The following is a 12,032-nucleotide window of genomic DNA, read 5'->3' on the forward strand; positions in this document are numbered from 1 at the left end:
AGATGCTATACTCCTATTGATGAGGCCCAGAATTGCATTGGCTTTTTTAGCTGCCGCTAAAAATCCCTGACCCAGACCTCCTTCTACCTCAAATTATGAAGAAGTTCCATGTGCAAATGGGCACACAGCATTAGCGCGGACACTGTAGGAAAACCAGCAGGGTTCTGAATTACTTACCAGTTCCAGAGCCACGGGGAGCAGGCAGGGCAATGCGAATGCAGCCATTGGCCACCTCAGTGAAGATCTCTGGGTTGCGGCAAGCAGCTGGGCCCAGCACTCGCAAAATGTAGTTGATCTCCCGAGAACCCAAACTGCCTGACACGACACCTGAAGTTGTGCTGCCTGCTCCACTGGTGGCTGCTGAGCGCACAACCTGAAACAGACAAAAACAAAAATGTGCGTTCATACTGGCAATTGAAAAAGCCAGTTCTACTGGACAAGTCAATGGGGATTTCAGGAAGCCTGAGCAATTACTGAAGCAGCAACACTTTCCATATGCTGTCTGAGCTGAGTCAAGTCTCCTCTTTAGTGTGCAAGACCTATACAGAAGAAAGCTTCTAAGACTCTACCTTCTCTATGGTGAAGTCAGCAGAAGCAAGCCATACCTTCTCCATGGTGTGATGGAGTGTGCAGGGATCCTCGATTATGTGTCGGAAAAGAAGGGTGACAAGAGGCGTGAAGCCGTTGAAGCCAGAGCTCTGCGTGAGACCCAGGATCATGCGTGTGCTCTTGAGCTCTGCAAACATCATGGCGTATTTGTGGTGGCGGGTGAGGCGCAGACAGAGGCGCAACGTGGCGTGTAGTGTGTCTGGTTCCACAGGAACACCCAACATGCTGACACAGGCACGGATCAACACGGTAACCATTTCCTCTGTCAGGCCCTGGATGAGGATCTCTGATGGTTTGGCCTCTTCGGAAGGTGCTTCCTTCTCCAGGGTGAGACTCTCAGTAGAAGCAGGGCTATCTGTTAAGGGAAGATAAAATAGGTCTGAGGTTACAAGTTCCAGTCTCCTACTTTATAGGTAACTCAGTGATGAGACTACATATTCAGTACCATTTGCTTTCTCCTCCTTTGGCTTGCTTTCGACCTCCTTGCCTTCCTCCAAGGTTCTCTCCAGCTCTTGTCCATTGCCCTCTTTCATACTCTTACTGAGCCGGGGCACCCTGAGCAAAGTCAACATTACTGGACGCCTGTTCCCAGTTTCTTCATTCACCTGATTAAGGAAACAAGAGGGAGGTTAAGACTACCATACCCCATGTGCCCAACGACCTCAGAGAACACCCATGACAACATTCCCAATGCCTATACCTGCACCATTGTAGTGAATTGCACAGTATAGCGCCGACGGCCAGCAGTGAAACGAACACTGGTCTCTCCTGCTTTCCACGCTGTGTCGATGGTGCTGTTGTTGCTTGCACTATAGCTACACCAACGGCCTGAGCGATCGTCAAACCAGCGCCAGTTGTTGCCATTGGCTTGGAGGTACTGGAGAGAAAGAATACAGATTCTTAGCATTTGCAGACCTACACTGCAGTTCTCTCCATGTCTACTCAGAAGTGAGATCCATAAAGTTCAATGGAACTTGCTCCCAGTTCTAATAAAAGATTGCAGCCTGGTTGTATCAGGGTGTATTGCAAATGCCACAGCTTATTTGCTGTGCACACTCACAATTCCACAGTGGCCAGGATCCTTTCTCCCAGTCCCCTTCGTAATAGCTTGCATTTCCCACACCACCACCCTGAGCTCATACCTTGTTCATCTGGGCCCTCCTCTTGGAGGAGATAGCTGTCTTCTCATAGAAGTCAATCAGCAACAGCACTGGGGTGATCCACCTGTGGGAGGCAAGTTAATGACATCAGCTAAGGCATCCAACAAAATATATTGCACGGGTTCCTAAGCCAAGATACTGCAGCCATTTTTGGGACTAAAACCCTGTCAAGGAAACAGTAGCAAGACCTTTTGGCCACCAGGCAAGCTAGCTTAAAAAAACACACTGGACTCAAGGAGGGAGGCAAACCCAATTTCATTCCAGGTTAGTAACTGCATCCATTATGTATTAAACCATTATGTATTTCATTAGGTACAAATACAAAACTGGTAGCTTCTCCTCACAAGTAAGACCAGAAGCAAAACCCAGGTGCTGTATATCAAAGTGTGGGTAAGCCTGGCTTGGGGCTTTCTAGCTCCACCCTATATCCTGTTTTGTTGCTTACTTTGGTGTCTGCACTTCCTTTTGCTCCTTGGCAGCTTGCAGGCAGGGCTGCACCACTTCTAGCAGTTTGATCAGAACGTTGAGGATGCCGCTAGATTCTACAACACGAGCACATGGCAACTTAAGCTCCTGCAGGGAAACAAAGGTAAAGAGGTTGGCAACCATGCAGCAGATAGGACTAATCGGAGCACAAATTGACCATTACATTCAAAGTTCTAAGTGCTATCATCACTTTACAGCCAAGTGAAGGGAGAACGTGAGGCATTTTCTTTTCAAGTGCATGCTCTATTGTACAGGTCCTCAGAGTAGTTCACATCTAACAGCATACATCAACCTCTTTATCCAAAGTTTATTAAAGTGTTTTTTGACATACTGTAAGCCGCCCACAGTGGCTGGGGAACCCCAGCCAGATGGGTAGGGTGGTAATACTAATACTACTACTAATAATAATAATAATTGTTGATGATGATGAATGAATGAAAAGCACAACTGTCCTGTAAAAATTACCCCATCCCACACAACTGTATGCTGTAATACAGCATTCCTCAACCAGGTGCCCTCCAGATGTTAGCAACAGCTCCCATCAGTACCAGCAAGAATTTGGAAGGCATCAGGTTGGGGAAGGCTGGCCTAGTAGAATGCAATCTGTAGCTGTGTTCACCAAAATTATTTGAAGTTGAGTATTTTGTGGTTGTATATATATTTCAGTGTCAAATATGAAATATGAATTTATTAATGTTAATGTTATATAACACATACAGACACTGCTTAACATATAGATGCCTAAGCAGTTACAATGGAAAACCCTAAATGACGAAGTATCATGAACTAAAGTGATCAGGTCCACTCTCTCTATCAAATAATTACATTCCTTATGCTCTATATCCTGGACTTTGGGAAGTGAAAGCATCTAGTGATTAAAGCAATAAAACAGCAAGAGAGGGCTATGAGATAAATGCTATATGTAAAGAGCAATCCAAATTCTATAGGAAAACATGATAACCATCACCTCAAAGGCTTGAAAGTCCAGTCCTGACCCTCCAACCCCACCCCAGGTAAAAGTTGAACAAAGACACGGGGCAACTGGTGGGGGGTGGGTACGTCTCCTTCCCCTTTCCTTGGACTCACCTCAAAAAGTAAAGTTAACAGCAGGATGCGTGTGGCCAGGTTGGAGGCCTGTGGCAGGGTAGCCATCTGGCTGATCCACTCCGAGACAGTCTTGGTGTCGCTAGTGGTGAGGGGCAGAGCTGCTTTTATGAGGACATCAGCGGCTTCCCACACCTGCCAAAGAAAGGGCATGTTATGAATGGAGTGGATTATCAGCAAGATAGCCTTTCTTGGACAGTAGTCTTAATCCATTACAGAACATCCAGAACACAATGGCACTAAGGTATTTGCTCAGAAGGCTATGACGCTAGGCTCCACAGGCATCTGGTGGCAACAGGAAGTTAACTTCTAAAATTAAGACCTAAGCATATCAAACACTGACCTCTATGAATTCTACCTGGAGACATGCTCTTGTTAATTTGTTATACCTTGGGTTCCACATTATCTCCCTGCTGCCCCCCAGCTACTTAAACAGAGTTTTCCCCACTGAGATAAATGCTTATATTTCAAAAGAGACGTATAGCATGTATATTCAGGTATCCCCCCGCTTACATGTGTTCAATTCACGTGTGACCGCACATATGCATGGCTCCAGAAACCTGAAAGTGGGGGGAGATACCTGATGACCCTCAGCAAAGCCCTGCTGCGCCTCTAGCTCGTGAGGAGACCCTCCCCGAAGGGGACATCTTTTGGACTCTGGGGATGAGCCAGAGATGCAACAGGGCTTTGCTGAGGCTCCCAGCTGACAGCTGACGTGTGGCAAAGCGGCTGCTGCTGCAGCTTCCTGCACATCAGGCAGAAAGCCCCGCTGTGCCTCCGGCTCACGCGAGCCAAAGTGGCAGCGGGTCTTCTTGACCAGCTCAGCTGATGCACAGGGAAGAAACTTCTTCCACACACATCAGCGGGGCTTTGTTGAGCTGACAGGCAACTCCCCATTTTATGAGATTTCAGTGACACGTGCAGGGATTCGGAACGTAGCCGCTACATAATTGGGGAGTCGCCTGTACCGTTACACTGAGTTACCCATGTGTGTACACATCTACCTCAAAGCCTCTGTGGCCAACTGAGCTTCCTGCTTTGTACACAAAGAAGAAAACATGCAGTTTTCAATTGGGTTCTGGATTTTTCCTAATGTATCGTACATTAAGCAGTCCTTGGGAGTCCTGTCATCCAGCACACATTGTGAGGCCCAATTCAGATATCATTATCTTCTAGGATCTCAAATCCAAGCTCTAACTGAACCCAATGCTTGCAGCCTGTCTTCCAGGTTGTCCCTGAAAACCAGGTGAACTTAAGTACCTAAAGAAGCCTTTTCCTCTTCTAGAGCATCTTGGATAATCACCTAGGCTAACAGAGCACTGGGATAATGCAGTCTTGTTCAGGGCAAGAATAGCATAAAATGTATTGTTCAGAACGCCTCCCAATGTAAAGAGATTGTGTGGTCTTGGTAGATACACTCACCTGATTCACCACTTGCTTGAGGATCATGTCTCTGTAGTCAGCCCCATTGCGCTTGATGGCAGTCATGATGAGGTCACAGACACGGTACACCGTGTCTGGCAGCTCATCCAACAGGTGGAAGCAGCCAGGAAGCATGGTGTCTGTAAAGCTGTGCAGCTCTTCTTGCTCCAGAGGTTCGGCATCCTGGAACTTCTCTAGACACTTTGCCTCCTCCTCCTCTTGCTTCTCCCTGGCCTTACGTTCTTCCTCCTCTTTTCGGCAGGCAGCTTCCTAGAGAGCAGAAATGGCTGGTTATAAATATTGCTTTCACAGCACCACAGACTCACCTGCCTCCCTCCCTCAAGGATAAGGCACGGTTCCTCTGCTATTTGCAGCTGTCCTATTATTATCAAAGAAAATCGAGTCTGTGATATTTACATTGTCATGACCACAGGTTCTCACCACATTTCTGCAACCTTAGAATTCCAGGATGCATATGCCAGCCCACTCCCAACTTCTTTCCAAAAACCTCACCAGTATTCCTTCAACCCAGCACTTTATGGAATCCCCTTATGATGCCTTTACCTCTGGTGATTCAGCTCTTTGGTCCATGGGGATGTCTTGTCCCAGTGACATAGCAATGGCCCTCATCATTTGATCTTCTTCAGACATACTCAGATCCTGTCATACAACACAGAAATAACCCTGTGAGGTTACAGAACTCAATGCAAGGGAAACTAAACAGTTCTCCAAACAGTCTACAGGGCCTAAATTACAGAATTCAAGTAGGAAGAGACTACCCTTTGGGTACACTGCTTATCCTCCTGGCTAAGGCCACCACAACTACATTAAATTAGCTTGCAGTACACATTTTCCTTCAGAAGTATCAAGCTGGAGAGAGTGGCAGCCCAGGAATATGCCCTTCCCCTGCTACTTAGTGTTAGCTGCTAAGTGGCCTTACCCTAACAACACCACCCATAAGTGGAGGAGGATGGGTCAGCAGATACTCTGTAGCTTGTTCCATGGTGCTGGTATTCAGCAGAGCTTCCATGGCATGCTCCCGTGTAAAGCCCATATCCATCAACTGAAGAGAGAGAGACAGGTTTTTAAAAGATCAGAAATGCAGACTGAAGAGACTGTCGTGGAAGACACAGTTTGGATGGAGTATCTTTGGATGGGAGGGTGATGTTTTGTGGAATAATAAGTTGATTTCTACCTGCTGCAGCTGCTGTTGGTTGACCTGGGGCTCCCTTCGGGCACCACCTTCCTCTTGCCCTGCCTCCTCCTCACTGCGTGCTCCTTCTTTCTCCTTCCCAAGGCGCTCACGGATGACAGGCTCTCCACGCAGGATGTGGCACAGAATGGCCAACATGGACTCTGCCATGCGTCCTCCATATACCTTCAGTGGCTTGCGGTTCCATAAGTTCTTGATGCAAGTGAAGGCTGCCTGCACCACGGAGAAAGAATTAGCAAACTTAGTCCTACCTGGGTTACATTCCTTAGAGCAGAAGGTGGCAAAATATGTGTCCGTGTGGAGGGGAGGGGAATCATTCAAAAAGAAAAGAGCAAGAGATTTCTCAGTATGGTGCATTCCGCATTAAGTAGCAAATTCTGTGCTTGCAAATTTTGTGCAACACAAAACCCTGGCTAGGGATATTAACAAAATTAAATGTTTATAATTTAGCATTTATATAGCATTTTGAACTCTCTATAAAGCGTTTGATGAACAGGTCTGTTGTAAGGACTACCGAGAGCACCACATAGGTCAGCTTTAACATTAGAATAAAATAAATGATTTGAAAGTCCTTGCCACAGTCAAGTCACATTGCACCAGATTCTGGTATAATGGTGCCTACAGACCTATAGTATAAACTAGATAGGAGAGGCTGCTCACCTTCTGTGTTACCACGAGGAAGCGCAGGGCACTGAACTGCAGGTAGTTCTGCCCACCTGGCAGCTTGGCAGGCAATGAATGGGGAGATTCCAGCACTGTGGTGGGATTCACCATTTTCTCCACCAGCATAAGCCAGGCATCCAGAAACTCTCCTGTGCCATCAGGTAGGTCTGGGTGTTCCAGGCCCTCAGCGACAGGAACTTTGCCACCCATGGAAAGGGCCCAGTTGAATGTTCTAAAAGAACAAGGGAATGAACACAAACAGTGTCACAACCTCTAAGCATTTGGACTTGAATGTTTTTCCTACAGGATTCCACAATGTTATGCACCCGCATTTGGGCCCCATTTATTGATCTTCCCACTGACTTGAAAGCTACTTTTCACATACTCCTTGTGCCACCTCCATCAGCCACACAATTAGTGTCATTAGCAATGTATGTTATATTAAGTAATTGAGCAAACAATGGATGACAGAGGCCTTAGTTTTTCAATCTCATTTTTTGACTACAGCACATAAAACTACAGAACCTTCAAACCCAATTTTCAGTCTCCTACACTAGAAAATGTGGCGTGCAGTAGATAGATGCTTACTCAAAGAGTGCGTTGTGGCCCCCTGAGCACAAAAATTTCTGCAGCATTAGGTGGTAGGGATACTTCCGCTCATCAAACAACATTGGCGAGGTGAAACCCACAGAACAGATGAAAAAAGTCAACCTAGAAATAAAACAGATTTAGATAGTTAGGCTGATGATTCTGCAAGATTAAACACTGTATTCTCTGAGTCCCAGCACCTCAGGAAGAGTATTTACAAGCATCCAAGTCTAAAATTTCCTTTCTTCCTGCAAACACTGTGGAACTTGAGATCAATTTATAGTAGACAGGACTCACCGGAAGCGGGGGGTGGGCGTGTATGGTGGGGGCTGCCAGGAAAGCCCCTTTGTGAGTAGTTTGGTTAGTGCTGATGCTGTCGAGCGAGCAGCCGGTGTGGGAGCAGTAGTGGTGCTAGCAGCATGGTGGCTCCGGCGTTGTCTTACTGGAGAACCCACACACAGCTTGACCAGCAACCCAAACAGTTCAGCCAAGGCACGGCCTAACCTAGACGAAGCTGAGATACAGAGAGAGAATGAAGAAGTGATTTTCTTTACTTGCAGGAACTCTTGGTAGAGTAAACTGTGGCAAAATAAAGAAGCTTATGAGGACATTCCACCTGGTGTTGGCATAATCTCTAATTTCCTGCTTTACTGAGAACCATAAACTTATAAAATCATAGAACTGGAGAGGTTCAACTAGTCCAACCTCCTACAATGCAGGCATCTCAGCTAGATCATAATGAGACGAGTATCCAACCTTTGCTTAAAAACCTCAAAGGAAGAACAGTCCACCACCTCTCGTAGGAGTCTGTTCCACTGTTGAACAGCTCTTACTGTCAGCAAGTTCTTCCTGATGTTTAGTAGGAATTTATTGTAACTTGGAGCCTTTGGTTTAGGTCGCACCCTCCAGAGCAGGAGAAAACAAGCTTGCTCCATCTTTCATATGACAGCCCTTTAGATACTTAAAGAAAGCTATCATATCTTCTCTCAATCTCCTCTTTTCTAAGCTAAACATACATAACTCCCTCAACCGTTCCTCATAAGGCTTGGTTTCCAGGCCCTTGATAATCTCTTGGTTGTCCTCCTCTGCACATGTTTCAACTTGTCAATATCCTTATTACATTTTGATGCCCATAACTGGACACATCATTCCAGGTGTGGTCTGACCAAGCCAGAATTGAGCAGGACTATTACTTCCCTTAATCATCTTGAATCCTGATTCTATCTTCTGAGGCACTAGCTACCCCTCCCAGTTTGGTGTCATCTGAAAATTGGATGAGCAGCCCCCCAATTCCTTCATCCAAGTTGTTTATAAAGATGTTGAACAACAGGCCCAAGAACCCTGTGGCACGCCACTTTTTCCCAGGATGGTGAGGAGCTGTTACCAGCTACAAACCCACCTAAGAGCTACCTCATCCAGCCCACATTTCACCAGCTTATCTGCAAGAATACCATGGGGGACATCAAAAGCCTCACTGAAATCAAGATACACTATGTCCAGCGCATTCCCCTGATCCACCAACCTTATAACATACTCTCCCTCTCAAAATGAGATTCTTCTGGCAGAACTCGTTTTTGAGAAACCCATGCTGGGTCTTAGTAACCACAGCATCCTTTTCTAAGTGCTCACAGACCAACTATTTAATTATATGTTCTAGCACTTCTCCTGCTACTAATGTCAAGCTCACTTGTCGGTAGTTACTTGGGTATTCTTTTTTCTGCTTTTAGAAGATGGGAACATTTGCCCGCCTCCAGCCCGCAGGGACCTCACCTGTTGTCCAAGAATTCTCAAAGATTATAGACAAAAGCTCTGAGAGTACACCTCCAAGCTCATTTGCATGGTCAATAGTTAGGGGTGATGGCAGCTGGAGTCCAGCAACAGCTGGAGGGCAACAAGATGGGCGTAGCTTATCAGGCCCTGGAGAACTGAATTCATTTAAGGTAGCAAGGTGTTCCCTTACTACCTCTTTTCTTATCTTGCGCTTCAGCTCCCTCCTTGCATCGTTTCTTCTGTTATCACCTGGTTGGGCACTACTTTCCTTTTGGGTGCAGAGGCAAAGTAGGTGTTGAACAGTTTCACCTTCTCTCTGTCATCCAATAACATTTCTCCATCTTCTCCACGCAAGAGACATACTACTTGCTTGTTCTTCCTCTTGCTTCAAACATAGCCAATGAAACCTTTTATTATTATTTTTAACCTCTCTTCCAAGCAACTCGTGTATACTCCTCCTTTGTGATTTCTCCTTTCTTCCATTACTTTTACATTTCCTTCTTAAATCTCAGCTCATCTGTAAACTCCTTATGCAGCCACACTGGTTTCTTCAAGTGCCTCCCACTTTTCTTTCTTGCCAGAATTGTATGCTTTTGTGCCTTCAATATTTCACCTTTAAAAAACTCCCATCCAACTTGGACTCCCTTCTCTTCTGACCATGGGACTACACCCAGTAGTTCCTTAAGCTTTTTGAAATCAGCCTTCTTAAAGTCCAGAGTGCATGTCTGACTACACTCAGCTTTCCCTTGTCTGTGTGTAATAAAAGCCAAGAAGACATGATCACTTCCTTCCAAAGTTCCCTGTACCTCTCCTTTTTGAACGTTTGGTAACCTGCTCGAGGAATGCATTATCCAAGTCCTCAGTCCGGCTTGGAAGTCTATAGAAGACACCCATAGTAAGGTCACTGTTGTTTTCCTCCCCTACAATTTTTACCCATGTACTCTCAACCTGCCTTCCATGCTCCAAGTCATGAATCTCTTCACAAGTGTACATATCCCTTACATATAATGCGGCCTCTCCCCACTTCCGGTTTGATCTATTGCTTTTGAGCAGGTTGTACCCCTCAATTTCTACATTTCAGTCATGAGACTCATCCCACCAGGTTTCAGTAATGCCCGTCAGGTCATGTTTGCCATCCTGCATTAAGAGCTCAAGTTCTTATTTCTCGTCTCCCATAGAGACAACTGCATTCATGTAGAGACAACTGAAGCCAAGAGTCATTCTTCTGCACACTGCTGCCTCTGTCCCCCGTCACCACCACCCCTCTCTTCCTTCTCTAAGGAGCAGCAGGAATCGTTTTGTACACTGTAGCTTCCACCGCCACCTCAGTGTGTTCTGAGGTCTGCAACAGTTGTTCTTGCTCCTCTGGCCGAGAAGCGGTGTCCACAGTGAGAGCATGAAATCAATTCTGTAGCTCCAGAGACATACTTTATTCTTTCTTTCTTAAAAAGGGTACCCAAAACCTAACACATCTTATAGCTTCAGTAAGGGAAGGGACATGTTATATTCCAGTGCCTTCTCTTTGTACTTCAGCATAAAAAGGAAAACAAGGAGCAAAATAGCATACAAAGAATTTTTGACTCCCAGCTGCATATTCTGCTTAAGCTCTTGTCTCTTTTCTTAACCACCCCCAATATTCTCCTGCTCTCACCTGACAAGAGGGGCTTGATCTGTTTGATCCTGGCTGCCATGGCTGGAGTGATCTTTGACTTCCCCTTGGGATCAGAGGAACTGGGCTCATCTGTTTCCATTGGTGCCAGTGTGTCACCATCCAGGCCAATTCCTTCTAGCAGGCCTTGAGCAGAGGCTTCCATGCTCCCAGCTGTGACTGCTTCCGATTCACCATCTGCAAGAAGAATATGTTAAATTACTAGTCTTGTATTCTTCCAGTTCTAAGTCAAGATCACTTGGAAAACTGGTTCTGCCAGCCTATTTTCCACAATTCTACTTAGGAGGTACCGAGAGTCCATAAATTCAAATGTGCAGGCAAAAGGTCCTAGGTAAAGAAAGCACTGAAGAATGTAGCTCTATCAGTTGAGTTTAGGAGTTTGGAAAGGGATTTATTAATTTTTTTACATTGGGGTCACCAACGTGGTGCCAGCAGATGTCACTCTGTTCACAGGTACCTCCTATGGCACCACAAAGGTCTCAGTAAATAATCCTTAAATATTCATAATGCATGAAACATGGCTTGCTCTTCCTTATGAGTGCCTGTTTGCCCTGACTGGTTCAGCCTCTCCAACACTGAACATGCCCCCTTAAGCATGTACATGTCACTGGATACCAGAGGAAAGATGCGAAGAGCTTCTGTGACCGAGCACATCAATGATGGATCTAGATGTCTTCCTTCCCACACTGACTGGGGAGGGGCATGCTCACATAATTCTGTGGTCCTGTCTTTTTTATCTATATATTTCCCTCCTACTCCTTCAGGTATGGCAAACATTTTGTGTTAAACCGTACACCCACAGCAACTATCTTGTGACTGGCATCCACAGCATCCTCAAAATTCCAAATGTGCCCACTGGTTCAAAAATGTCTGCATCTTACAACATTGTCATTTCAAGTGAAGTACTTTAGAGCCAAGAGAATCAGGAACTGGACTGGACAACAAAGGGCACATGGAAGGGCAGAGGTGTCAAACTTAAATGGGTTGTTAGGGTCATACTCCCCCAGGGGCCACACTAGTTTTATTATTTATTTTTACACACACACCTCACACACAATTTACTAATTCACGTGGCACCAGGGGGCTTTTAAAAATAATAATAATTTATTATTTGTACCCCGGCTATCGATGTATGGAAGTGAGAGCGGGACCATAAAGAAGGCTAATCGCTGAAGAATTGATGCTTTTGAATTATGGTGCTGGAGGAGACTCTTAAGAGTCCCATGGACTGCAAGAAGATCAAACGCATCCATTCTTAAGGAAATTAGCCCTGAGTGCCCACTGGAAGGACAGATCGTGAAGCTGAGGCTCCAATACTTTGGCCACCTCATTAGCAGAGAAGACTCCC

At 45.7% G+C, this 12,032-nt stretch overlaps 1 protein-coding gene across 2 annotated transcripts in view; it reads right to left on the minus strand.

The window, feature by feature from the left end:
* The window catches only part of HUWE1 (HECT, UBA and WWE domain containing E3 ubiquitin protein ligase 1), a 99,554-nt gene that overhangs the window by 31,701 nt on the left and 55,821 nt on the right, over positions 1-12,032 (minus strand). For both annotated transcript variants that reach the window (XM_081175634.1, XM_081175635.1), the window contains exons 29-43: positions 10,667-10,861; positions 7,543-7,759; positions 7,246-7,368; positions 6,655-6,889; positions 5,977-6,207; positions 5,722-5,844; positions 5,346-5,441; positions 4,782-5,051; positions 3,342-3,494; positions 2,215-2,342; positions 1,752-1,833; positions 1,310-1,486; positions 1,055-1,214; positions 606-964; positions 178-373 (exon numbers count right to left, since the gene is read on the minus strand). In XM_081175634.1, coding sequence (XP_081031760.1) covers positions 178-373; positions 606-964; positions 1,055-1,214; positions 1,310-1,486; positions 1,752-1,833; positions 2,215-2,342; positions 3,342-3,494; positions 4,782-5,051; positions 5,346-5,441; positions 5,722-5,844; positions 5,977-6,207; positions 6,655-6,889; positions 7,246-7,368; positions 7,543-7,759; positions 10,667-10,861 — 2,745 coding nt within the window. The remainder of the gene's footprint in view (positions 1-177; positions 374-605; positions 965-1,054; positions 1,215-1,309; positions 1,487-1,751; positions 1,834-2,214; positions 2,343-3,341; positions 3,495-4,781; positions 5,052-5,345; positions 5,442-5,721; positions 5,845-5,976; positions 6,208-6,654; positions 6,890-7,245; positions 7,369-7,542; positions 7,760-10,666; positions 10,862-12,032) is intronic.

Source organism: Podarcis bocagei (assembly GCF_964188305.1).
Source record: "Podarcis bocagei genome assembly, chromosome: 17".
In the NCBI taxonomy this organism is placed as follows: Eukaryota; Metazoa; Chordata; class Lepidosauria; order Squamata; family Lacertidae; genus Podarcis; species Podarcis bocagei.